General features: G+C 41.8%; 2 protein-coding genes across 4 annotated transcripts; one reads left to right on the top strand and one right to left on the bottom strand.

Annotated features, from left to right (window-relative positions):
- Positions 1-137: 137 nt before the first annotated feature.
- itih5 (inter-alpha-trypsin inhibitor heavy chain 5) lies at positions 138-18,544 on the top strand. Of its 3 annotated transcripts, XM_054752699.1 has the most exons (14): positions 138-316; positions 401-445; positions 4,196-4,359; positions 6,412-6,510; positions 8,048-8,292; positions 8,369-8,538; positions 8,600-8,716; positions 10,242-10,413; positions 10,487-10,796; positions 13,872-14,503; positions 14,920-14,973; positions 15,406-15,522; positions 17,688-18,065; positions 18,136-18,544. In XM_054752699.1, exons 1-14 carry the CDS (start codon positions 197-199, stop codon positions 18,378-18,380), a joined length of 2,868 nt encoding a protein of 955 aa, XP_054608674.1. In that variant the 5' UTR covers positions 138-196; the 3' UTR covers positions 18,381-18,544. The 3 variants fall into 3 exon arrangements, with proteins under 3 accessions (XP_054608674.1, XP_054608675.1, XP_054608676.1); XM_054752700.1 differs by lacking the exons at positions 138-316; positions 401-445 and adding an exon at positions 3,735-3,804; XM_054752701.1 differs by lacking the exons at positions 138-316; positions 401-445; positions 4,196-4,359; positions 6,412-6,510 and adding an exon at positions 6,702-6,840.
- Positions 18,545-18,876: 332 nt separating this feature from the next.
- Positions 18,877-26,307, bottom strand: tmem110l (transmembrane protein 110, like). The gene is made up of 8 exons (XM_054753925.1): positions 25,944-26,307; positions 24,754-24,802; positions 24,253-24,348; positions 24,048-24,169; positions 21,268-21,380; positions 21,118-21,201; positions 20,923-21,054; positions 18,877-20,757 (listed from the first exon to the last, which is right to left on the bottom strand). Exons 1-8 carry the CDS (start codon positions 26,125-26,127, stop codon positions 20,629-20,631), a joined length of 909 nt encoding a protein of 302 aa, XP_054609900.1. The 5' UTR covers positions 26,128-26,307; the 3' UTR covers positions 18,877-20,628.
- Between the last annotated feature and the right edge of the window lie 1,255 nt (positions 26,308-27,562).

Genomic DNA, 27,562 nt, shown 5'->3' with positions numbered 1-27,562 from the left:
CGGTGCACTCCTGCGACGTTATGCCCTGTTGAGAACACAAGATGGTGCAATTTGTATCCACAAGGGGACGCTAATAATGGCGAGTGCTCATTGATCTTAGACTCAAACGACCCCTCCTCCAGTGGGTGGGCTCTTGTTGTCCGTGCGGGCTGCAAACTAACATGCTCACTTTGTGAGTCAAACAAAGTGAAAGAAGATGAAGATGCTGCTGGGTGCTTTACTGGTGATATGGACCACCAGTCTGTCTGCACTGGACCAAGAGGACCAGTTCCAAATAGGAGACAGTGACGACCTTGATGACTTTGATTTGGATGTTGTAAGACTTTTAAAAGACTTATCATTGCATGTGTGTGTGTGTGTGTTTATAATTTAACATAGTTTGACTTTTGTGTGTGTGCAGGCTCCACGCAGAGTCCCACGGCAGGTGAAGAACATCCTCACCAAGGTAGAGTCCACTTCATTAATATTAATCATGAATGTTGTATTTCAGTGAATGATCACATTTACATACCCATGTCAAAGTACATAATTGAACTCAAACGTTGACCCACTTTAGCTCAATTGGGAAGGGTTTTTTGTGCATTTTTGGGCGTGACGCACTTTAGGAGAGCCGCCAAGCGCACAGATGTTCCTTCAAGAGAGGTGATCTCAGCTCCTGGGATGGAATTCCTTTTCTAGTGAAAAAGACACGTTTGGAATGGAGTACAAGCACTGTGTGGGTGCAAGGAAATATGCATACTTTAAAAAATACATACAAAATGCATACAAAAAAAAAGTAGAGCCAAATTTGAGCATATTGATATGGGGTGTACAAACTTTTTCCAAAAATCCAAGGACGTGGACGCCACTTTAATATATTTATGTATTATTTAAAAATGTTTGTAAAAAGGCAAAAAAAAAAAATCCACAAATGGACCCTGTGCCACCCTTTAGACCCCCCTGAATTGAAAGATTCATTCTTCACTGATCCAGTTTCAGCATTTTGAACTGGATCGACTCCAGCAATGAATCAGTTACAGTCGCCCCTCTCTATGTCACGGCTCAGACATCGCTCCGTCACTCTATTGCGGTTTTTCAAAAATGAATTAATTAATAGGGCTGTCAAAGTTGACACATTAAAGGGAATTTCCTTTAACGGCACAATTATCATTATTTTTTTTAGATTAACCTGCACACGTCCTTTTTGACCCTCGACCAACACCGTAGTTTGAGGAAATGCAGCGGTGGATGTGGAGCCACAGGCGGGAACAAATACTGAGCAGACTAACAAGACCAAACTTATTTGAATTTACTGTCGCTGTGAGTTGAGTTGTCATAGAATACATCAACTGCCAGAGAGAAGTGAGAAGGCGCAGCATTGCCGGTATTTTTAAGTGTCATTTATACAGTGGTATCTTGGCATACAAGTGTGCCAACAAACAAGTGTTTTTTTAGATGCACGCCGTCTCTCGGCTGGTATTTGCTTTGAACTACGAGCTAAAGTGTGGGTGACGAGCAGCTAGTTACCGGCAGGCATAGCCAAGGACAGCTATTTGGGGGCTTGTGTCAGTGTGACCATGACTGAAGACGAGAATGAATGTAAATAACATTAGCAGCGCTAGCATTATCGGTGTTAGCCACTGAACTCTATACTACTGGAAGGGGCGTCACGGCTGACCGCATGAAGCCATTGGTCGGCCATCTTGCTTCACCCAAAAAAGCACACACGCATACACATACATGTATCTTCATTCACTACATTTCTGATGTTTCGGTATAAAAATTAACACGAATTAACAAAAATTCCATTGAAACAAAGTAAATTTACTAGACCCAAATCTCAAAATTTCCCTCCAGTTTAAGGTTTTCCCTCCCTCTATGGTGCGAAATTACAATGCATAACAACTCAATTTCAGTGTTCACAAGGTATTTGTTATGAAAAGGATCTACGTAGTATCAAAGTTAAATGCTAGCATACCTTTAGAAGATGATCAGGAAAGTCAAATATTGTTGGTCGTAATCTAACAGTCTGGCCGGTCCTGTCGAAGTTCTCCTCGGTGAAATGACTTGAACAGAGTTGCGATCTGGCTGCAGGAATCCACCTGTCTCTCCGCATATTTACTAGCCATTGCTTTAGAAGTTGAGCATTGCAGTGTGGAAATCTAAAGGAGAATAAGTGGTAATTTACAACTACTTAGATGAAAAGATGCTTACAGATTTAAAGTATCTATTTTTTTAAACTATTTTTATTATTTATAAGCATTTACCTACCTGTGAAATGTAAGTCCCTTCTCGCGATTTTCACGAGTATCACGATTTGTGCTATTAATAGCAGCACAAGACGGCATCTCGAACTCCTTAGTTCTGAGGCTTTCTTGTTTTGGGTGAAACAACATGGCGACTTCTATACTTCTGGTGGCTTCAGGCCTCCAATGCGCAGCAAGCGATCGGGGGCCATTCTAGTAGCAGAATTCAGTGGTGTGACCATGACTGAAGACGAGTATGAATGTAAATAGCTTTAGCAACGCTAGCATTATTGGTGTTAGCATTAGCAGCGCACTAGCTAGTTACCGGGAAAGATTTTGAACACATCAGGAAAACATACAGTCATGGAAAAAATGATTAGACCACTCTTGTTTCTTCAGTTTCTTGTTCATTTTAATGCCTGATACAACTAACGGTACCTTTGTTTGGACAAATAAAACAATGACAATAAAAATAGCTCATAAGAGTTACATTTTTTGGCAGTATAATGCTATAGCTATTCATGTAAGAACTTAAGTGATTTTGGTTATTATCAAGAAAAGCATGGAAGTGTGGACAAATATAATGATGATAACAAATATAGCTCATGGTAGTTTAATTTAGGAGCTGATACCTAGCAACTTCCATGCTTTTCTTGATTAGGAAGCCAAACATGCGAATCAAACCTATGACTTCCTCATCAAGAAAAGCATGGAAGTTGGTAGATATCAGCTCTTAAATTAGACTATCATGAGCTATATTTGTTATCATCATTATATTTGTCCCAACAAATGTGCCTTTAGTTGTACCAAGCATTACAATGGCTCAATACCCTCAAGAAACAAGGGTGGTCTAATCATTTTTTCCATGACTGTACGTACATTATAGCGATCTAATTTATCTTATGTATTGTGTAAAAATAAGACAGGAACAGCATTAAATTAAAAGCACGAAATGAATACAGACCCATCCATTTCAATAATTGTTCTCGCTTGTGGCTCCACATCCACCGTTGCGTTTCCTCCAACTACGGTATGGGCCGAGCGTCAAGCAGGAGGTGCGCACGTTAATCGTGCGGAAAAAAAATAGTGCCGTTAACGGAAATTTCCGTTAACATGTTATTAATGTGTTAACTTTGACAACCCTAAAAATTTTCTTTCTAGCCGTGATTAATTGTGATTAGTTATGAGTTAACTATGGACAATATGCGATTAATCACCATTACATATTTTTGATTTACAGCCTTATTAATTAATAAATTATCCCTGTTTTGGGGTTGAATACAGCCTATTGTTAGTAAAAAAAAAAAAGCATGTGGCCTAAATTAAGCATTTTCAAGCAATGGCCACTAGGTGTCAGTAATTGTTCGGTGAGACAGGCACTGAACTCGTCACTAAGTTTCCCTAGGGAACACATCTACTGTGACACTGCTCGAGCAGGAGTTGTATTTACGTCTCAAATGGCTTATTTACTCTGATTATGTGTCCTATATTGGGTAATACGCCTGAAAAGCCATTTAAAGCCATCAAAGTACGCTGGAATGATGCTGTCCAGAAAAAAACATCAAGGAACTGCTAACGTGTGAGTCTATGTTATCTTATTTACTGTATATGTAATACGTCTTTTATTTTCTCTGATTATATCTACTATATTGGGTAAATACTAATGTAAAGATGTCTATATGGGTGTTATTTCATGTCTAGAGGGCTCTAATAATGTTAAAAAAGTGTATTTAGAAGACCATAAACAGGTTTTCAATGCGTAACTACAAAAACATTCAATTTATTAATATTGAATCCTACTTTACAGAAATTCACTTATCACGTTCGGGTCTGGAACCAATTAACCATGATAAACGAGGGATTGCTGTTTTATCAATCTATAAAGTGTGTTTTTTGTTAACCTGTTCACATAACTTCTTTAGCAGAGGTAATAACGACTTGTCACCCCCCCTGCCCTTTCGTGCGAGCAGGAGACGAAGCCTCACATCCAGGAGCTGACCATCAAAACCACCATCCTTTCCCGCTACGCCTTCACGGCGGTACGCTGCGTCATGCTCAACCGGCACGCCACCGCCGCCGAGGGCCTCTTCCACTTCCACGTCCCTGCCGGCGCCTTCGTGTCCAATTTCACCATGTAAGGCAGAACACCGTTGGTCCAGAGGCAGCTTAAACGCACCAGAAATTTCAACTTCACTCTCTGCTCTTTTTTTCCCTCATTTTTGTTGTTTTGTAAATTTTGCAAATATTTTAACTTTCTTTTAAATAATCTCTGTAAATTTTCCTTTGGTAATATTGTTCTCATAATATTTCAACTTTAATCCTGTAATATTATGACTTTTTCCCCAACCTAATTTATTTTATTGTGGGTTTTTTTTTGTTTTACTTTATTTAGTTTAGTTTGGTTCTCATAATATTACAAGTTTTTTAAAAAATTACCTTTTTTTCAAAAAAATATTTCCACTCTGTGCTACTAAAATTACATTATTTTTCCTCATAATATTACACGTTTATTATCATAAAATTGCAACTTTTTTCGGTAAAATACAACTTTTTTCTCTTAATATTTTTACTTCAATCTCAGAAAATTACAGCTCTTTTTTTCCATTTCTGCTGCTGGTTTTTAATATTATTATTTTTTAATATTATATTTTTTCAACCTTCTTGGAAATTTTCTTTTCGTAATTATGACTTTATTCCCATAATATTATTACTTTTTTCTCATAACATAACTTTTCCCGCAACCTAATTTACCAAAAATTTAAACTTTATTCATTGTTTTTTGTTTCTCATAATATTCTGACTTTTATAAAATAACATCTTTTATCTTTAATATTTCAACTTTAATATTTCAACTTCAACTGCTTACTAAAATTATGTCATTATTCCTCATAATATTACGACTTAATAATATTACTTTTTTCATTAGATTACAATTTATTTCTCTTAATATTTGGACTTTATTCTTAGAAAATTACAGCTGTTTTTTCCATTTCTGCTGTTGGTGTTTTTTTTAAATTTTTCAATTATTTCAACTTCTTCTTGTTTCCTCTCGTAATTATGACTTTATTCCTGTAATATTTGGACTTTGACTATTCTCGTAACATAACTTTTCCACAATCCACAATTGTTTCTTATAATGATATGATGTTTTTTCTTTAATATTTCAACTTTAGGCTCCTAAAATGACAATTACCTTTTCTAATAATATTAAAATAAACGTTATTTTCATAAAATTACACATTTTTCTCATTAGATTACAACTTTTTTCTCTTGTAAAATTATTGCAGATTTTTCCATTGTTGCTGGCTTTTTTTTTTTAATTTTTTTAATTTTTTTTACATTTTCTTGTTAAGTTATATTTTTAAAATGTGCCAAGTGCCAGACGCTGGCCACACTTTGGACATCCATGGCTTACAGATACAGTGGTGTGAAAAACTGTTTGCCCCCTTCCTGAGTTCTTATTTTTTTGCATGTTTGTCACACTTAAATGTTTCAGATCATTAAACAAACTTAAATATTAGTCAATGACAACACAACTGAACACAAAATGCGTTTTTTAAATGAAACTTTGAAACTTTTTATTTTTAAGGGAGAAAAAAAATCCAAACCTTCATTACCCTGTGTGAAAAACTGATTTAACAGAGATTAATTGAGATTTATCAGTCTGGAAAGGTTATAAAGCCATTTCTAAAACTTTGGGACTCCGGCAAACCACAGGGAGAGCCATTATCCACAAATCCTGCAAAGATGAGTGGGCCAAAATTCCTCTACAGCACTGTTAGTGTGCCGCTAAGGGTGGCCCAACCCGTTATTAGGTTTAGGGGGCAATCACTTTTTCACACAGGGCCATGTAGGTTTGGATTTTTTTTCTCCCTTAATAATAAAAAGTTTCATTTAAAGACTGCATGTAGCCGTAGACTAATATTTAAATTTGTTTAAAGATCTGAAACCTTTAAGTGTGACAAATCAGGAAGGGGGCAAACACTTTTTCACACCACTGTACATCAGGATGAATGAATGCAGACTGTGAGACATGACAGTGTTCCAGTTGCCATGGAGACCAGAAAGCCAGCATCACATGCCAACAACATGCTCTAAATACGTTTATGGTTTGGGCTGTTTTGTGTGAGAAAGTCCAGCTCGAGTGTGAGCAGCAGGAGCGGTAACCTTTGACCCCGTGCACTAGGATCGTCGGAGGGCGTGTCTACCAGAGCAGGGTCACGCCGAAGGAGAGGAGAAAGGGCAAGCAGGCCGGCGACAAAGCTCGGAAGTCAGGTGACGCCAGGTAAGGTGTGTGTGTGTCTAATCACACACTCCAATCACCTCTTAAAGTTTGCAAATAGACTGACACAACAACTTTAATGGTGATTAGTTAGCGTGTGTGTGTGTGTGTGTGTGTGTGTGTGTGTGCAAGCAGGCAGAAAAAGACTCGATTGTTGCACAAAGTGTGACTTTTCATGAAAAAAAAGATGAGGAGGGGGCGGATGAAGGTTGGATGTCGAGTGGAAGAATAGACAGACGTTCCATGACATCACCTCCTCTTCTGTTCAAGTCATCGCCCTGCCTCTCCTCCTCCTCCTCCCTGCGAGATTGTGTGTCCTCTGCGTGATTGCAGGTCCTCATGCTCTTTGTGTGTTTCTAACGAAACAAAACAAATGACAACCTTCTGTTTGAGACGAAGTTGTTCAATTTACAAGATTTATTATTGTTATTCATATTATTTATATGTATTATTAGTGTTAATTATTTAGTTTTCATGATGTCATTTAATTGAATTGATTTATGTAATTATTTATGTATTTTCATTTATTTATTTAATTTATTTAATATTTAAATGGAGAAGCAGCATAGAAAATGGATGGATGGAAATGGTTTATTATCATCTCGTACAGGCTTTCCAGAGCAGTTTTAAGGGTAAGAGCCAAAAAGCGAGATTTTCCGAGCTCGTTTTCTATGAATTCATTTAAGAAATATAGTAAGAAGAGTTTAATCATACAATTTGACACGCTATTAGAGCATTACAGTTGTTAAAATGGCTTTAAAATGTGTTTTTATGCCAAAAAATAAGCTTGCCATTTTGGGGAAACCATACTGTGCCATAGTCATGTGACTGTTGCCTGACAACCACTCCTAAATGTTTCCTGTACGTACGTCACTGAGGGACTTGATGAGTTCCAGTCAAGCGCAAAGCTGTATAGTACACATTTGAACACATTTAAAGTGTTCTTATGAGTGATATTTTTTATTAGGTTGATCATTTGTGAAAGTGACGCAGTAACAGTAACGCGGTTTGATTATTAGTCAAAACATATTGAAATACAAGTGATATGTAATATTCTGGTCACTAGGTGGCAGTAATGACACAAAACATTGAGACATTGGCTTACATTACATTACCTTAACATGGAATGAAGTCATGAAGTCAAGCCATGGCATGTCCCACGTGATGGAGTGAAAAAGGCTTCTCCCATTTCGTGTGGAAGTGGTAAGTCTTTGGCTTCTTAAGTTTAGAAGTAATAAATTCGAGTAACTGGTTAGCTCGTTAGCTTGCTAGCTAAAGGCCATCTAGACCCCCGGCAGCATAAGAGTTGAGCAGTGTGACTAATAGGAGTGTAAAGGTGACTATATGGGTATAATTTCATGCCTACAGGGCTCTAGTAATGTTAAAAAACGTATTTAGAAAGTCAAACAGGTTTTCTGTGTTCTAAATAAGAAAATATTCAATTTATTAACATTGAATCCTATATTGGGTCTGGAACCAAATAACTGCTATAAACGAGGGACAACAGTAATAATTGCCTCTGCGTTTTTTTGTTTGCCAGCCCAGAGCAGGATGTGGAGGTGTTCCGCATGACAGCCAGCATCCCGGGTCGTAATCGTGCCGTCTTTCTGCTCGCCTACGAGGAGCTGCTGCAGCGCCGCCTTGGCCGCTACGAGCATGTCACCAGCCTCCGGCCGCTCCAGCTTGTGAGTCGCCTCAGCGTGGATGTCACCATCGTGGACCATTCGCCTGTCACCCACCTGGAGGTGCTTCCTCTGCGCGGGGCCAACTCGCCCAGGACGCCAGGTTAGTAGTCATTTATGTTGGCCTAACCGCAAACGCCTCACAAGCACTTCCTGTCCCTCTCCCTCCGTGGAAGCAGCCAAGCCTGAGCCTCCTGTCACCACTGCCATCCAAAGAGAGAAAAACGTCTGCAAAGTCACCTTCAGTCCAAATATCGTCCAGCAGGCCAAGATCACCACCAACGGCATCCTGGGAGATTTTGTTGTCCGCTTTGACGTCCAGAGAGACATGGGCGTCGGGGACATACAAGTGAGACTTGGATTTATTCTTCTACTGCAGCAAACTCTGAGTCTCGCTGTGTCATTGCCAGGTTCTAAACGGCCACTTCGTGCACTACTTTGCACCGAAAGACCTCCCTGTGGTGCCAAAGAACGTGGTGCTTGTGATCGATACCAGCGCCTCCATGCTGGGCACCAAGATGAGACAGGTGGCGCTCTTTTGACGCTTTTATTGTACACTTATATATATATATATATTATACACACAGCTGTTCCTGAAAATGTTCTGATGGAAGCACCTGTTGCATGCTCCAATGCAGGGTTGTGTCTCACAGTTAGTACACTTCAATAAGTATAATGTGTATCCTGAGTGTGTGACAGTTAATGCTGTCCCAGATCCATTGCTGACGTTGCGCACTTACACACACTTAAAATATTTACCCTTTTCTTCTTCTTCTGTCCACTATTTTCCACCACCACCGCAATTATTTCAAGTTAGCCTCCCCGCTTCTGCTACCTAGCCAAGATGGCGACTATTGAGAGTGGTAACGGTCCACCACTGCATACTCACCATTTTGAGTGCGACATCCGGGTACTGACAGTGCACTACATTTGGCTGTACTTCTAAATGTCAGCACACTTACGCACTCGAAAGACCGTCAGGACTGTGTCCCAAATGGAATACTTCTGTCAGTACACTTCAATAGGTATAACGTGTACTATACTTAGTTCTTGAGTGTGCAGATTTTGCCAGTATAGTGCTGTCCCAAATTTATTACTGTCGTTGCACACTTCTTCTCTCCCATTTAATGGTGAATTGCTAGTTAGTCCCTCTGCTTCCACCATGTATCCAAGATGGCAACTATTGTGGGTAGTAAGTGTCTATCACTGCGCACTCACCATTTTGAGTGTTTTGAGTGCAACATCCAAGTAATGACATTGTACCGCATTTTGCCGTTCACTCCGTGTGAACGCACTTATGCACTCAAACAACCAGGGCTGCGTCTCAAATTGACTATTTCAGTCAGTGCATTCCAATAAGTATACTGTGTACACTGTGTATGCAAATCTTGACTGTGTAGTGCTGTGCCAAATCCATTATTGTTATTGCACTCTTCTTCTTCTCTTCTTTTCAATGGTGATATGCACCCACCCATTACGAACATACTCATGCACTCAAAAGGCTAACTGTAGGTAGGCAAGTGCACCAATTCGAGACACAGCCAAGGCGTTCCTCAAAGTGTTCCCGGGAATACAGTCGAAAGTATATCCAGGGAAGCCGATTTGAATGGTTTTGCTGGAAATCACTGCAACCCCCCCCACCGCCCCTTCCCTGCCTCTATGACAGTGAAAAACAGAGCCACTTGGGATGTGGAACAAGCACAAGGCCGCGCTGTGAGGGAGGAAGGTCAGTGTCGACTCAGTCATGGAACTTTTGAGACCCCCCCTTGACCCGCGCCCCCGCCCATGGCTTCCCCCGGGGCTGCACAGGAACAGAACAACAAGTGTGTTTGGATGCGCTTCCACAATGGGGGAGCTTCATTGGAGGTCAAGCATTTGGTTCTGAGCAGGAATGTACACAGCCCGTAAAGCCACGGCGCCAAATGATACAAGACGCCCACACACACGCATAACGTTCCGATGGAAGAACATCTTCACACAAAAGCATGTTTTAATGAATGTGACAACATTTGAAGCACCTCACATGATGTTCTGGACTTCGCTCCCTCTCAGACTAAAGACGCCCTGTTCACCATCCTGAGGGACCTGCGAGCTGTGGACCGCTTCAACTTCATCAGCTTCTCCAACAAGATCAAAGTTTGGAAGCCCAGCGGCCTGGTCCCCGTCACGCCCCTCAACATCAGAGACGCCAAGAAGTTCATCTACACGTTGGTGCCCACTGGAGGTGAGAGGCTCACGCTGCCATCCACGAGACATCTTCATTGTTTAAGTGTTCTCATGGACGTCCTTCCCTGCAGGCACCAACATCGACGGCGCCATCCAGACCGGCTCGGCTCTCCTTCGCGACTACCTCTCAGGTCCCGAGGCCAACCCCAACAGCGTCTCCCTCATCGTCTTCCTCACAGACGGACGCCCCACGGTGGGCGAGTCCCAGTCCACAGCCATCCTGGGAAACACCCGCTCGGCTGTACGGGAGAGGTTCTGCATCTTCACCATCGGTATCGGCAACGATGTGGACTACAAACTTCTGGAGCGCATGTCTCTGGAAAATTGCGGGATGACCCGACGGATTCACGAGGAGGCCGACGCCAGCGCCATGCTCAAAGGGTGAGAACGTCTGTGCCTTGGTTGGTGCACTTGCATACTTAACGCTTTTGAGTGCAAAAGTGCGTTCACACTGAGAAAGAAGCACGGCAAAGTGCAGCGCACTGGCAGTACATAGATGGTGCACTCAAAACAGACAAAATTGTGAGTGTGCAGTGTGTCTTAGTCGCCATCTCGGCTACGTAGTGGAAGTGGAAGGGCTACCGAACAAAAAGTGAAGCGCGGTCGTAACAAATTAATTTTTATTTACTGTACAATTAAGAAATCTGGCATGATGTGACAACATTTGGATATGGTGTGATCCAAATGTTGGCGATAATGCTCTGTTGAGTGGTCGCAATAATTATCCGCTTCTTCTGCTTCTTCCCTCCTTTTTAATTGTGAGTTGCAACCACCTGAGTTGGTGCCTCACCTGCAGCTACGCAGCCAAGATGGCAATGATTGAGCGTTTCGTGCACACTCACTGCCATTTGAGGCATGTTGAGTGCAACATCCGGGTACTGACAGTGTACTGTATTTTGCCAAACTGTGCGCAAATTGAAACACAACCAATGGAATACTTCCATCAGTCCTAGACATATCCCGATCCACATTTTTTGGCTTCCAAATTTTTTAATAGTTTTGCTGATCCGATCCGGTACCTTTTTTTTTTTTTTTTTTTTTTTTTTAATAATAATAAGGTTTAGTTACAAACATGAATTTAATATGGTTATAGGTCTTCAAAGCATTAAAAATAATGCAACCAAAGTATTGCTGAATTTACTTTTTTATTACACAGCATGACCAACAATATTGTTTGGCTTTTGTAACGAACCTCTGTGAGTCAGGTCCCTAATCCAGTAAAAGATCCAATAAAAGATAAAATTGGAAAAAAAATGCAAAATACTTTTAGGTTAGGACTAATCATTTGATCAATTTGTGGTGTGATTTAGAATATATACAATTTTTTTTAACATAATCTCCTCAACACAACAGTAATTTATTGACGGTCTCTAGTATAAACAACCAGCGGTTGAACAGCACTTCCTGTGTGAGTACCCCGCACCATGACACAGCGGTCTGGGCACAGTGAGGGGAAACTACAGCTGTAGCTACATAGCCGAATATCCAACATCCATTGTGAAACTAACTTCACCACAGTACACTGCGGACATGTCTGCATGGTGGTGTTGCGTTTTCTTCTTCCTGAGGGTGGCGGGAGTCGAGTGGCAACCAGCTTTGAGGCCCATTACTGCACCTAGCATGTTGTGGCCCAGAGTTGCGAGCGTTACACGGCAACGGGGTCGGCCCGATCTCGTGGCGGAACCCGAAATTATCTGATCTTCAAAATACAGTGGATCAGCAGCTGATCCAGATCCTGAAGATCGAATCGGGACATCTCTAGTCAGTACACTTCAAAAAGTATACTGTGTACACTATGTATTTAGTTCCTGAGTGTGCGAAGTTTGACAGTGTAGTGCTGTCCCAAGTCCATTAGTCATGGCGCACTTACAGGAAACCATTATTGCAATATCTTTCTGCTTCTACTTCATGTTTTGCTGCTTCTTCTTCTAATCTTCTTCGCTCCATCCCCTTCTGCCTATTTTATTGGTATGTGTCCATCACTGCACACTCACCACATTGAGTGCACTGCATTTTGCTATATTTGTCAGTGTGAACACACTTATGGACTCAAAATAGTAAGTGCAAGCATGCAAGTGCCATTAAATGTGACATTATAGATTATAGTTTCACTGCTCAATGCCTAACACTTGTGTGTTTTTAATTCCTCCCTACCTCCGTCCATTCATCATTCATCACCGCGTTGAAACCGCGACACCAAAAGTGTGTCAGTGCTGACAGCAGCCCTCTTTAATCAGCCCGAGACCCTCCAAGACAACCCCTCGTCTTTCCTGCTCTTTATTCCCAGCCATCCACTCATTCTGACCGCCGTGCGAGCTGTTTGCACAGCGGCGCAAGGAATGCCCGCGTGTTGTGCAACTCCTGTCTGAGTATGTGTGGGAGGCCAACAGGTAATAGGTCTTAAACAAACACGCCGCTCGCAAGGTGAGGAGGATTTAGGATGGTCTTTTATGGAGGTGAACACACCTCTCAAGTAGGGTGGCGGTCGTTTGGAGAGGTTACACAAGCACGTTTGTCAGGCGGAAGGTAGAAAGCTATAGGAGAACAGGATGCTGGTACAAGAGGATGTTTGAGATTGAAAGTTTTGTGTGCATCACATGAGGCAGAGGTGTCCAATGTGCAGCCTGGGGGCCATTTATGCCTACAGTTAGTTTTTTATTGAAAAAATAAAATGAAATAAAACAAGGCCCACGTCAGAACATTATAAAGGATTAGCTCAGGGGGGTCTAAACTTTTTCCAGCGAGGGCCACATAATGAAAAATGAAAGGAGGTAAGTGCCACTTGGAAATGCTAAGAAGTTATATAATTCAACTAAAAAACTGCATCTCAGCTTTGTGATATAGGTGAAAAAGCCTATTATTAGTATCAACTTCACTCCCTGCTCTTTTTTTCCCCATTTTGGCTTTTTTTCCCCCAATATTTCGACTTTCTTTTTAAATAACCTTAAATTTTCATGTCGCAATATTATAACTTTATACCTGTAATATTTTGACTTTATTCTTTTTTTATTCTTCCATTTTTGCTGTTAGTTTATTTTTATTTTCTAACTTTTTCAACTTTTCAGTATTGACTTTATTCCCATGATATTTTGACCTTATTACCATAATATTATAATCTTTTACCCAACCTAATTTCCAAAAAAATTACAACTTTAATTTGTTTTTTTGTCATAACATTATTACTTAAAAAAAAAACACGTTTTTTTCCCTTTAATATTTCAGCTTTATGATACTAAAATTACATTATTTTCTTGTTAAATGATACTGTATGTTTAGAATGGGTTAGATAGTACCAATGTTGGGTTATTATTTTCCAGTATTTACGAAGGATTAATTTTGTTAATTCAATTACCTTTTTGGGTAATTATCAATTAACTATAACTAATTACTTTCTCAAAGTAATTGCACAGCCCAGGTGGTACATTAATGAAGTTTGGGTCTGTGTCCCTTGTCCAGGTTCTACGATGAGATCGGAACGCCGCTGCTGTCGGACATCAGGATCAACTACACGGAGGACTCTGTGGAGTACGTCACGCAGCATCTCTTCGCCAACTACTTCAACGGCTCAGAGTTGGTCGTGGCCGGCAAACTGAGCAACCGCAGCGCCCAGTCACTTCACGTGCAGGTCACGGCCAGCAACGACGACAAGACCGTCGTCCTGGAGTCAGACGTGCCGCTGTTGAGCCAACAGTCGGAAACAGAGAAGCATGTGAAGGCGGCGGCAGCTAAAAGCCCAGGCCTCACACAGGGATGGGGCGACACTTTGGGTGGGATGGCGGGGGACTTTGTCGAGCGGGTGTGGGGTTTCCTGAGCATCAAGGAGGGGCTGCACTCACGCCTACGAAGCCGAACCAACAGGGAGAGAGAAGAGCATGTCCAGCAGGCAACCAATCTGTCTGTGAAGTACCACTTCCTCACCCCCCTCACCAACATGGTGGTGGACAAACCCGAGGTGTTGGCAGACGGCACCATGGCGCCCACGCCCACCATCACGCCAAACACTGGCAACGAGCTGCTGGGTGACGAAGTGGAGGGACAGTTGCAGAGAGAAGATGGCAGACAGAGTTCAAGTCATAGCAACAATATTGGTAAGATTGTTTCAGTCCATCATTACCTCTGCCAAGGAGTGCATGCTATGTTGACATACTGTCAAGCATAATTCTATATTCTTGTTTTTTGCAAGTGTCAATATAAATTGTATTATTGCTAACATAATTTAATTTTTTTGTAGGTGATATCAAGCATTTGGCAGCAAAAAGTCATTAAAAAAAATTAATAAAAATGTTTTTAAAAATTAAAAAATAAAAAATTTTGGGAACAATGTGAATACCAGCTGTGTACACTCCAAAAGTTTGGGAACAGCTAAACCTGCAGGTGTTCCCAAACCTTTGGAGGGGAGTGTATACTAGCCTTCCTTCGTTGTGCTCTAGCATGTATAACAATGCATGAAGCCAGCAGGTTCATTGTAGTGATGAACTAAACATGCATTCTCGGCTCCTTGCAGGTAAAGTCGCGAAGAAACCCGCCAAGAAGTCTGTCACTATCTCCAAAACATCAGGTGACGCCACATTCTTAACAGTGTGTACATAGGAGGACTTTAAAGTACAGGCAGGGTGGGTGTACAGTAGACGAGCTTTACGTCTTCAGCCTGTAATTTGCATGCTGTTCAAACGGCCACCAGGATGAACGCGAGCTGGGAGGAAGAGCAGAGGGTCTAATTGTAAGCGAGGCCCGTGGGGAAGACGTTTGTGTTACAGTAAAGAAGAAGAAGCGGGCTAACGCCCCTGTTATTACAGTCGCTCTGTCATCACACTGCTATTCATCTTTGGGGCTTCTCACACCACCAGGATAGGCCAATACATCCAAAATAACGTTATTCTAGGTAGAATGGACTTTTATGTGAAATATCCAGAACACTTCCAATGTGTACTATGTATTACGTGTGTTTACGTGATGTGAGTATTAAAAGCTGCTGTTTCCGTCATTTCAGCGGACGGCGACCCTCACTTTGTGGTGGACTTTCCTCTCAGCAAGATGGCTGTCTGCTTCAACATCAACGGCGAGCCGGGAGACGTCCTTCGCCTTGTTTCCGATCACAAGTTCTCCGGTATGATGCCCCCGACGCATTGTAATAATGTTGTGTAAGGTGTAATAAACTACACCATGAGAATAAAACTTTACCGTCTCTGCACAAATTACATTGCATTAAGGTGCATCACTTGCAGCATGTAAAAAAAGAGCAAATGTACACTTTAGAAAAACAAGATAAATATGTACCGAAGGTTAAAAAAAAAGACGCATCAGCATTTTCAAACCTATGACACGTCCTAGTCAGGTTCAATATGTGCAAATATGTTGTGTAAACATGACATGGAGTGGTACAAATTTGATGACTGACATACCGGTTAAACATGATATGGAATGGTACAAATATGATACATGGTACATGGAATGTAAAAATGGTGTAGTGTAAACATGATATGGAGTGGTGCAAATATGAAGCTACATGTAGTGCAGATAAGATGTGGAGTGGTGCAAATATGAAGACACATGATACATGTGCTGTAAACATGATATGGAGTGGTGCAAATATGATGCTACGGGTAGTGTAGACATGATATGTAGTGGTGCAAATACGATAATACATCTAGGTTAAATATATGGAGTGGTGCAAATATGATACATGGTACATGTACTGTACAAATCATACATTAAATGTAACGGTTATATGGAGTGGTGCAAATAAGATAAATTATACATAGCATATAAGCATGATACGGGGTGGTGCAAATATGAAGATACATGTAATGTAAACATGATGTGGAGTTTTGCAAATATGATGCAAAAGGTAGTGCAGATAAGATGTGGGGTGGTGCAAATATGAAGACATGTGATACATGTAGTGTAAATATGACATGAAGTGGTGCAAATATGATGATGTATGATACTGTACATGTGCTGTAAACATGATATGGACTGGTGCAAATATGATGCTACAGGTAGTGTAGACATGATATGGAGTGGTGCAAATATGATAATACATCTAGTTTAAATATATGGAGTGGTGCAAATATACATGGTGCATGTACTGTACAGATCATACATGACATGTAAAGGTTATATGGAGTGGTGCAAATACGTAAATGATACATACCATGTAAACATGATATGGGGTGGTGCAAATATAATGCTACAGGCAGTGTAGACATGATATGAAGTGATGCAAATATGATGGTACGTATAGGCTAAACATGATATGGAGTGTTGCAAATGCGATGATATATGATACATGAGCTGTAAACATAATATGGACTGGTGCAAATATGATGACACATGTATTGTGAACATGATATGGAGTGGCACAAATATAATGATACATGTTGTGTAAACGTGATGTCTCGTGTTGTGTAACATGAAACATCATACAGTATGTACTGGAAACATGATATGGAGTGGTGCAAATGTGATACTACAGGTACTGTAGTGTAGATATGATATGGAGTGGTGCAAATATGATGATGCATATAGGTTAAACATGATATGGAGTGGTACAAATATGATACACCCTGCATGTACTGTAAACATGATACGGAGTGGTGCAAATATAATACATGGTACATGGCATGTAAATGTGACATGGAGTGGTGCAAATGAGATAAATGGTACATGGCATGTAAACATGATATGGAGAGGTGTAAATATGAAGATACATGTGCAGTAAACATGATATGGAGTGGTACACATATGATACATGATACATGTACTGTAAAAATGATATGGAGTGGCGCAAATAAGATAATTGGTACATGGCATGTATCGTAAACATGATATGGAGTGTTGCAAATGTGATATATGATATATGAGCTGTAAACGTACATGTGCTGGAAACATGATATGGAATGGTGCAAATACAATAATACATGTAGTGCAAATATCATATGGAGTAGTGCAAATATGATGATGCATGTAGTTTCCGTGTTCCAAAAATTCCCACAATTCCACATTTTCTGGCCTAAAAATTCCCATCAAAATGAATGTGATTTTTGACATTTACCCACCCATTCAAAGCACTGCACCATCAAAACTGAGGATTGTAATTTCCCACTTTCCAAAAACTTTTCCCATAATTCCACATTTTCCATGCAGCATTTCAGTTCATCTTCGGTCTTCAGTATTCACACGCTAACTAGCATTGTGATGTTGGTATTGGATCAGATGGTGCAGGTGTACCTCATGAAGTGACCTGTAATTCTTCTCGCGTCTTTTCTTCAGGCGTGACGGTGAACGGTAAACTCATTGGTGCCCCTCCCCCACCCAACAGCCACAAGCACCAGCGCACGTACTTCAGCACCATCACCATTGTGGCGGACCAGCCCAGGCGTGCCTACGTCGAGGTGACGCCCAACAAGGTCATCCTGGATGGGCGGGACCGCCTGGTGCTGCCCTGCCACTCCAGCATCTCCGTGGACAGCGGTGGTCTCTCGGTGGCCATCGTTGCCATGTCCAATGTGACGGTGGGCATCGGCGGAAACATCAGCTTTGTGATCCTGCTGCACCAATACAAGAACCCTGCCCCTTACCAGAAAGACCACCTGGGTTTCTACATCCAGAACAGCAAGGGGCTGTCACGTGGCTGCCACGGCCTGCTGGGTAGGTGGCGCCACCTTGTGACCGGCCGCTGTCTTTCTGTCGAAATTTGTGACCTTTCACCTCCTCACAGGTCAGTTCCTGTTCGAGGAGGTGGGACTCGCAGAGGGAGATCCAGCAGACGAGGACGGGAAGCTCCTGAAGGTGGGGGGCCGCTCGGTGCCGGTGGTGCGCAAGAAGCGGCGCATCTATGGCGGCGCTCAGAGCGTTGACTGCTGGTTCGCCAGGAACAACGGCGCCAAGCTCATAGACGGCGAGTACCGGGACTATGTGGCGCCGCACATGTTTGACACGGGGGAGCGGCCGCACAGAGCGTGAAGCCCCGCCCCCACACGCACCATCAGTCCACTATGAGGTACAATTCCAGTTGCACTGTTTAACTCCACCCTTTTGGTACAATACCTCTTCTGAAGAGTGCCAAAAAGTCATATGGACCAGTTCTTTTGGTACCCTTATGGATTTTTATTACATATATTAACGGTTTCTAGTGGAGATTTTTATATTGTAATCATTTGAAGTGTAAATAAAATGTTTAAACTTATTTTAAAGTCTTTGCCATATGAAAAGGGCAGGAGTTTGCATGATCCGTTTCCACTCTGAGCCCAATCCGTCTGTCAGCGTGTCCTGAAAGCGGCGTCCTTGCACTCAAGAGCACACCTGGTTACGTGGTACGGAGATGGGCCCCGCTAACTAACCCTTTGATGAACGGGGATTGAGGGTGGGGGGCGCAACGACCTGTTATCAAGTGGAGGTCAAGGGGCCGCTGACCCCGCCCAAACAGGTGTGATTCACCAGCACACAGCCGCTCATGCGTCAATCATCTTTATTTACGGCGACAGATTAACAATGTATATTAAGTAAGAAGCACCATGGTGACGCCACATTCCCAGACATCAGCCACAAAAATATAAAACTAACTGACATCATGATCATAACACCACAAGAAACAACTCAATTCAAGTCTTAACGGTTTTTAACAACTACGTTATCAAAATAAAAAGTCAAGTACACAGGAAATGATAAGACAATAAATACTGTAACTTAAAACTTCGCAACATAAGAAGATCGTCATTTGGAATATTTAGAAGAAAAAGCTGCGGCGCTAATTCAAATTCATTTGTAGCTTAGCCTAGTAAGTAAATACATGGCAGGATACTTAGCACAGTGGTTCCAGAAAGTGACTGGCCAAGTTGACATTCGGACGTTATATTCCTATCAATTATATAAATACACCTTTATCCACTGAGGGCCGTATACTGAAAAATGAAAGGATGCCTTGTGAGGAAGGTTGTGATATTTTTATAGATGTTTTTAATCTAAAAAAAATATCTGCTAAATACAGTCGATTGCCACAAATTCAAGATTATAATTCGCAGATTTTTCTTTGGCTGTTATTTCCACAGAAAAAAAAAAAGTGGGTAATAATTTATAAATACACGGTAATACAGGTGAAATGTATAGCATGCATGTACCACTGTTAAAACCGCCCACAATTTTTACATATGTACGTCTTTAAGCTTCATAGATAATGTTTTTTCCCCAGGCATTGAGATTTCGCATTTTGTTCGGCGGTCCCTGAACACACCATAGTTGTGTGCCGTGACTGGCTACACCTTGACATTATCTTTCTTTAGTGGTGAGTGGCATATACATTTTATACTTTAAATGTGTTTAAGAAGTGTGTGAGGCATATCTAGGGCTTGAACCTGGATTGTGTCACGATTGAACAATGGCAATTGAAGAGAGACGAGGTCAGGGGGGTTCCTGGAGCTGAAATCCGAAATCGGAGCAGGCGGGTTTAGTGTCAAAAATAGATATTTTTATGAGCATACCAATTACTTGGAATGTAACTTTCCACAAGGATCTACTATATATTTAACACAAAACTTTGTTGTTATTAGTTACTAATGTCAGCATGTCAAATTTTTGCTTTATTTACCTGATTTTGGTGGGGGGTTTTTTTGGTTTAATTATATTTATACAATGTGCCACGGGCCAATGGAGGCTGCAAATGGACCCCACGTTTCCCCAATATTCTGTCGACATTGAGCTCCAAAACACGTTTATTCCTCTATGAGAGTTATGATTTCTGTTACTTCCCTCAAAATTGTTCATAACTCAGGATCTAACCAAAGCTTAAACTACAAATTTGCCGTGTTGAAGCGGTTAGCGTCACAGTGTTGTAATGAACGCGAACCATCCTAGTAAGTTAAAGCAAACAGCCGCAGGATGTAGGAATAAAAATCACACCTTCCATCAAAAGGTGGCTTGAAAGCGTCTTATGTCAGGCTCCTCTTTGGAACACGAGATGAACGAGAGCTGCGGCCTCCCCAAAAGTCCCAAAAGAGCGTAGGCGGAAGACAGATATATTTTCCGCGTTTTGAAGTGCAGCTTGTCTCTGGAGTCCACTTGTGATGTTGCGCTTTTAAGTCCTCAATGTTGTTGATTTACGACTTCACACGGTGGCGTTCCCACTTGAAAGGTGACGTTCAGACCTTTAATTTGATGAGGTAACCATGTGTGGAGGTTCTTGGTTTTTAGTGTGGATGTTTAGATGGTGGTGGCTTCACACCACCACCCAGCTGGGTCTCACTGGAGTGCCAGAGTACTGCACTGGAGGCAACGAGTCGCCGTCGTCCGGCTCCTCTTCACCCTCCGAGGCCTCGTCGGTGTCTGTGTCCACTGTGAGGAGGACCTGCCAGCCAGCAAAGACACAAAAAAGTAACACAATCAGGTGAGAAGCTAAAAAAAACCCACACCTGAATAGCTGAATGGTGTCAAAGACAAAGCAAATATGACCCCTAGCGGGTGTGAGCAGCATAGCAAGTTAATGGGATGGTTTCTTTATTATTATTCCCACCTGAGACTCATCATTGACAGCCCAGGGCAGCGGGTCGGCCTTCTTCACTGAGCTGTCGCATGAGTCGTCCAGGCTCTTCATACTCTTGTACTTCCTCATCATCAGGCTGTCCACCACCCAGAACATGATGGACTGGAGAAGAAAAATGTTAGAAGGCATCACAGTTGAGGAAAGACGAGAAACTTGACGTCTCACGTTGACGATGAAGGGCACGATGAGCATAACCAGCGCCAGCTCCAGCTGCGGGTTGGCGATGTAGCCCAGTAGAACCTCCTGCAGCTGTGAATGATGGTCGGATCAGGATTTAATTCACCTCGCAGGTCCTTTAAGAAGTTTACCACTTACTTTGGACCATCCTGGGACGAGCAGCACCAGGCTGATGGCACCTTTCTCCAGCACCATGATGAGTAGGTAGATGCCACACTGACCCAGCCACGCTGCCGCCTGGGGGGGGTCACCTAGACCAGAAATAAATAGGAGATAAATAAATTCCGGCACTCATTCATTCCTAGAGTGTGGCTATGTGTAAATAATGATGGACAGTTATCATGTTGGTTAACGCTTCGGAGTCCAGGGTAAGATTTAGGTTTATTTTATTTTTTTATTTTTATTTTTTTACATATCTTGCCACAGACCTTGTGACTTATCCTTTCTTGATCTCATCTGGTAACTGATGTTTTGGCGTTATGACATGAAACAGCGCCTCAATGTAAGCCTACAAGGCAACAGTGACAACCAGCGGCCAAAACAAGAACTGCAACCGAGTTCTACACAGTATTGTTGCGTCTATGCCTGGGGGTGTCCAAACTTTTTCCACCGAGGGCCAGATAGTGAAAAATAAAAGGATGCAAGGGCCACTGTGATATTTTATAAAGATAATATGCTAAGAAGCTATATATATTTCAAGAAAAAAATGCATTCACTCTTTACACCCCCTCCTTCCCCCAAAATGTTTTCAACTTAAATAATCAGGGTAAAATTTCTTCTCATAATATTAAGACTTTATTCCCATATTTTGACACTATGCCCAAAATATTTGTTTTAAAATTACAACTTATGCTTGTTTTTCATAACATCATGACTTTAAAAAGAAATAAAAAAAAAAACTTTAGTATTTCAACTCTATGCTCCTAAAATGAATTATTTTTTCTCATAATATTATGAGTTTATTCTCCTAAAATTGTGACTTTTTTCTCATTAGAAACAACTTTTTTCTCCCAATATTTTGACACTACTCTTGTTCTTGTTTTTTCAATTTCTGTTTTTTTTTTAAAACATTTAAACTTTCTTTCTGTAAATTTGGACTTTCTTCTCATAACATTATGACTTTTTTTGCAAAATAATTTTCCCAAAATTACAACTTTATTCATTGTTTTGTTTGTTTCACACATAATATTACAAAATTAAAATAAAAATTATTTTGTATTTCATTCAACTCTATGCTATTAAAATTCCATTCCATTCCATTCCATTTTCCTCCGCTTATCCGGGTCCGGGTCGCGGGGGCAGCAGTCTCAGTAGGGAAGCCCAGACTTCCCGGTCGCCGACCACCTCCTCCAGCTCCACCGGGAGGACACCAAGGCGTTCCCAGGCCAGCTGTGAGACATAATCCCTCCAGCGTGTCCGAGGTCTTCCCCGGGGCCTTCTCCCGGCTGGGCATGCCCGAAACACCTCACCAGGGAGGTGTCCGGGAGGCATCCGGACTAGATGCCCGAGCCACCTCAGCTGGCTCCTCTCGATGTGAAGGAGCAGCGGCTCTACTCTGAGCTCCTCCCGGATAACCGAGCTCCTCACCCTATCTCTTAGGGTGAGTCCCGCTACCCTACGAAGAAAACTCATTTCAGCCGCTTGTATCCGCGATCTCGTTCTTTCGGTCATGACCCAAAGCTCATGACCATAGGTGAGGGTGGGAACATAGATCGAACGGTAAATTGAGAGCTTTGCCTTCCGGCTCAGCTCTCTCTTCACCACGACGGTCGGGTACAGCGACCGCATTACTGCAGATGCTGCGCCGATCCGCCTATCGACCTCATGCTCCAACCTTCCCTCACTCGTGAACAAGACCCCGAGATACTTGAACTCCTCCACCTGGGGCAGGACCTCATTCCCAACCCGGAGGGAGCAATCCACCCTTTTCCGACGGAGAACCATGGCCTCGGATTTGGAGGTGCTGAGTCTCATCCCAGAAGCTTCACACTCAGATGCAAACCGTCCCAGTAAACGCTGCAGGTCACAGCCTGATGAGGCCATCAGGACCACATCGTCTGCAAATAGCAGAGATGAGATCCTAGTGCCCCCGAAATGGACTCCCTCGACACCTTGGCTGCGCCTAGAAATTCTGTCCATGAAAATTATAAACAGAATCGGTGACAAAGGGCAGCCTTGGTGGAGGCCAGCGTTCACCGGAAACAGGCTTGACTTACTACTGGCAATGCGAACCAGGCTCCTGCTCCGGTTGTACAAGGACTGAATGGCACGTAGTAGCGCGCCACCAATCCCATACTCCCGGAGCACCCCCCACAGGACACCGCGAGGGACACGGTCGAATGCCTTTTCCAGGTCCACAAAGCACATGTAGACCGGTTGGGCAAACTCCCAAGTACCCTCCAGTACCCTTGCAAGGGTGTAGAGCTGGTTCAGTGTTCCGCGACCAGGACGAAAACCACATTGCACCTCCTGTAGCCGAGGTTCGATTAACGGTCGTACCCTTCTCTCCAGCACCCTGGAATAGACTTCTCAGGGAGGCTGAGGAGTGTGATCCCCCTGTAGTTGGAACACACCCTCCGGTCACCCTTCTTGAAAAGGGGGACCACCACCCCAGTCTGCTATTAAAATTGTTATTTTTTCCTTTTAACATTAGATTATTCTCGTAAAATTACGGCTCCTGTACGCTTAATATTTTCAATTTATTCTTGTAAAATTACTGCAGATTTTTAAATTTTTCCTGTTTTTTTCTCTTTTTTTTAAGTTTTCTTGGTAAATTATACTTGAAATTTGACCATTGACCATTTACAGCCTGCGGCACATTCTAAAAGTTTTCTTGGTAAATTATACTTTTAGAATGTGCTGCGGGCTGTAAATGGTCCCCGGGCCGCACTTTGGACACCCTTGATCCATGCACTCACCGTACTCGCCAAAGGTGAGCAGTGTCCACTGCTTGTGCTCCACCACTTTGGAAACCACTTTCACCCCCAGCCAGATGACCAGCATCCCCACTGTTGCGTCTAGAAGGAAGTTCATCAGATAGCTAAAAAATAGCGCAACAAAAAAATTTGATTATCATCATTTGATTTAATGTGAAAAAGAAATATACAATATAGTCCTACTGACAGCGAGCACGGGTCCTCTTTGGTGAGAGTGGAGAGGAAGACGTTGGCGAAGTGGATGAACAAAGCGCCGATGGCCTGCTTGGACGTGTCGTAAAACCTGCGAAAGATTCCACATTTTGTCTGGAAATTTGTCTAACAAAAACTTTTTTTTCCTACTTCTATGGCAGGGTTGTCCAAAATGTGGTTTGCGGATCATTTTAGCTTGGCTCGTGGCGCATTGGAGAAATTAAATTTAAAAATAAAAAATGCAACAAGAAAAAGCTGAAATGTTGATACAAAAGACTAATAATAACCCATAACTTTGTCTTTAAATATATATATATATTAGCCTTTTTACAAAATCAAAAAATATCAAAGTGGCCCCTGCATTCTTTGATTTTTTCAGTCACTCCTGTTTTATGGCACCCAATGCTGCCCTTGGCCACTAGGGGGCATGGTACCTACAGATTTTTAAAAAATCTATACAATATGATGAAGTGTGAAGATCAGGAATATTTCTAACCATATCCTCCAAGGTCGCCGGATCCCGACAGGCTCCCGGAACCTTTTCACTGCAAACAGAAGGAAGTAGTGTGTTTTATTCTTTCAGATATTTAATAAATCCATGTTATTGTTGTCACAGTCCTTTGTGTTCAACAATGTGTTGAGCCCAAACACAACAGCTGAAAGCCTCTTGATGCTCAGCTGCTCATACGTAAATAAATACAGTAATCATGACAAGCGCCGCCTATTAATAAGTAAGTGAGTGGAGGCTCATTGATCTCACGCGGCCTCCGGGCTCCATTCTTGCAGCGCTTGGCTGGCTTGATGAAATCACAGCAAGTGTGTTGACCTTTTCCAAAGCACAAAGTGATGAGTGAATCTTCTGCAAGCTCAGGCTGCACACTCATAGATGCAGCATTATTCCACTCGGAAGCTGCTGAAATGGCCCACATTCCCAAGTCAGCTGCTGTAGGAATCACAAGTTGTTTATCAGTCAACAGCCATTGTCGCTGCCTGCTAAATCCAGTCTGTGCAGCCTACAGGAAGGAGCCTCTCAGAAGCACTGCAAGTGCTAAAATGTCATCCAAACATGCTTGAACTTTGACATCTGCAGCTTTGAGATGATACCATACAAGGAAGGAAGTCAAATCAGGAAGTGTTTGCCACAATATGTGTCATCCACAACTTGTTTGTTTGATTGCTGAAGTGACAAATATCTTCAAACAAAGCACCATGTACAATGTTGCTTTTAGTATTGCTGCACTTAAACGTCTCTGCTTTGTTGTTTTTTCAATGTATACGTTTGGTTTTAACAGTAAATTCAGTTTATGCCAAATACCGCACATACTTTTAAGACAATTTGTATTTTAAAATGAGGAGTCTTTGCAGCAAAAGCAACAAAATCCCTACTTTAATTGAGCTTAAAGGTCAGTTTAAACACACCGCATGCAATCTTAAATATTAGGATTCACGGTGTATATGACATTGCTTCCTATTGTTACAATCGTCGCAAGAGTCATGTTACAGGTCTCAGATCTTTTTAACGGGATTCAGTGCCGGCTGTCGGTCGAAAACAAATGTCAACAAAACGCCACGTGGACAAGTGCTGCGTCTCTAAAGCCATTTCTACTTTTTTTTTTTGCACAGTATTCTTTTCCGGTATTGCAGATGTTTCACGGGGATGTTTTGGTACGTGGATGACACACTCACACATCAGCGTGCTGAAGGCGACGATGGCCAGAAGTCCCTGGATCAGAACCCCGAACCTGTCCGTCAGAGCGCCGTTGTCGCAGCCGTGAGGGTTGGCCTTGTTGATGTCGCTCATGTTGGTCATCTCTAGATCCTCTAAGAACCTCTTCACCACCAACGTCCCGCTGTGCGTGTACATGTCCATCTTTTTGAATACCGCGAGACAAAAACGCTCCTTTTAACACGTCTTAACAAGAAAACCTCCGGACGTTGGCTAATCTAAAGTACTCTAAGGCTGGCGCTCAGACTTAAAAATGTGCAACAAAGAAAGCACTCTATTATCTCTCCGACATCCATGTTTATGGCCAGGAAAAACAAGTGTCAAGTTGGGACTGATGGAAGTGTAGCTTCCGGTTAGCATGTGTGAAAATAAGAGTATATACTCATAAACTCCGTATAAATGTTGACCCAAACTGTATTTTTAAACATCGTTTTTACTCCTCATCCAATCAACTTATATCCTATTTAGCACGAAAGAAAATACGCTTTTTTCATATGTCTGAATTGAAGTGAATTAGAAAAAACTGTCAACTTCCGGTTGTGATTATGGCGAACCTTGTCGAATCACATTTAAGCTAAGCTCTCTGAACAAAACATCCACATCTTAGCTTTGTGTTACAGGTGAAAAAAGTAATACCTAATAATATACATCACTGATTATGAATTTTTTTTATTTTTAGAATGTGTAAAGGAAGAAGAAAACGCTGGCTGGAAATGGCTCCCTTTGGACACAATGGTTTTTAATGATTCGACTTGTATCTAATCGTTATTTAAATAATTATCGTATTTATTGTGGGCAAGCTCAATCATGACTGATCATACCTTCGCATTGAGTGTTTAATATGATTCATAATGTTATTTATATAATTAATAATTTGTTTGGAGTAAGTCTAAATGTGTTTTTGACACGTTGGAAAGGGTGCATTTGTGCAAGGGGAGAAAAAAAAAACTAAATGTAATGTTCATTTCTGTTAATGTAACAACGATAATATAGTCAATATTTGTAGCCATGTTTTATTGACCCTTTGAATAACAAACAGTAATTAACAAGACAGTGGAAGCGTGCACATGTGTCTCCGTGTGTGTGCCTGGTTAAAAAGTAGTCTCTTTAATCCTCTGTTACGCGCATTGAAAGCCTCTTAATGGTGCACACGCCTTCCATCTGTTCAACCTGATCTTTTTGGAATGGGGGTGTTGGTCATCATCAGCAAACCCCAACTTCCACTCCCTAAATACACTTCAAATATACTGTCAATAATATGTTTATACTGAAAACACTCACAAGACAGGAATTGTTTTGTTCAACTGTGCAAGCATTAAAACACACACAAAAAAAATCATAAATCATGTAAAAAGTACACACGTTCTGGAAAAAACAATGAAGTGCAGCTGTAAAATCTCACAATTAAATCATGTAAAAAGTACTCAAGTGCAACTGAAAACAATTAAATCATGTAAAAAAATACTCAAGGGCCACACGGTGGTCTACTGGTTAGCACGTTGGCCACACAGTCACAGTCTGGAGATCGGGAAGGGTTCGATTCTCCCCTGGGGCATTTCTGTGTGGAGTTTGCATGTTC

Source organism: Dunckerocampus dactyliophorus, chromosome 15, assembly GCF_027744805.1.
Source record: "Dunckerocampus dactyliophorus isolate RoL2022-P2 chromosome 15, RoL_Ddac_1.1, whole genome shotgun sequence".
Classification (NCBI taxonomy): Eukaryota; Metazoa; Chordata; class Actinopteri; order Syngnathiformes; family Syngnathidae; genus Dunckerocampus; species Dunckerocampus dactyliophorus.
This window is presented reverse-complemented; position numbering and strand designations above follow the sequence as displayed.

Excerpts from the sequence above, each read along its gene's own strand:
- itih5 (XM_054752699.1), top strand. The coding sequence starts at position 197 with ATGAAGATGCTGCTGGGTGCTTTACTGGTGATATGGACCACCAGTCTG. Across the intron at positions 14,504-14,919 it reads AAGTCATAGCAACAATATTG|GTAAAGTCGCGAAGAAACCC; the intron begins GTAAGATTGTTT and ends GGCTCCTTGCAG. Across the intron at positions 18,066-18,135 it reads TGGCTGCCACGGCCTGCTGG|GTCAGTTCCTGTTCGAGGAG; the intron begins GTAGGTGGCGCC and ends ACCTCCTCACAG.
- tmem110l (XM_054753925.1), bottom strand. The coding sequence starts at position 26,127 with ATGGACATGTACACGCACAGCGGGACGTTGGTGGTGAAGAGGTTCTTA. Across the intron at positions 24,170-24,252 it reads AAAGAGGACCCGTGCTCGCT|CTATCTGATGAACTTCCTTC; the intron begins GTCAGTAGGACT and ends GCTATTTTTTAG. Across the intron at positions 20,758-20,922 it reads CTGTCAATGATGAGTCTCAG|GTCCTCCTCACAGTGGACAC; the intron begins GTGGGAATAATA and ends GCTGGCTGGCAG.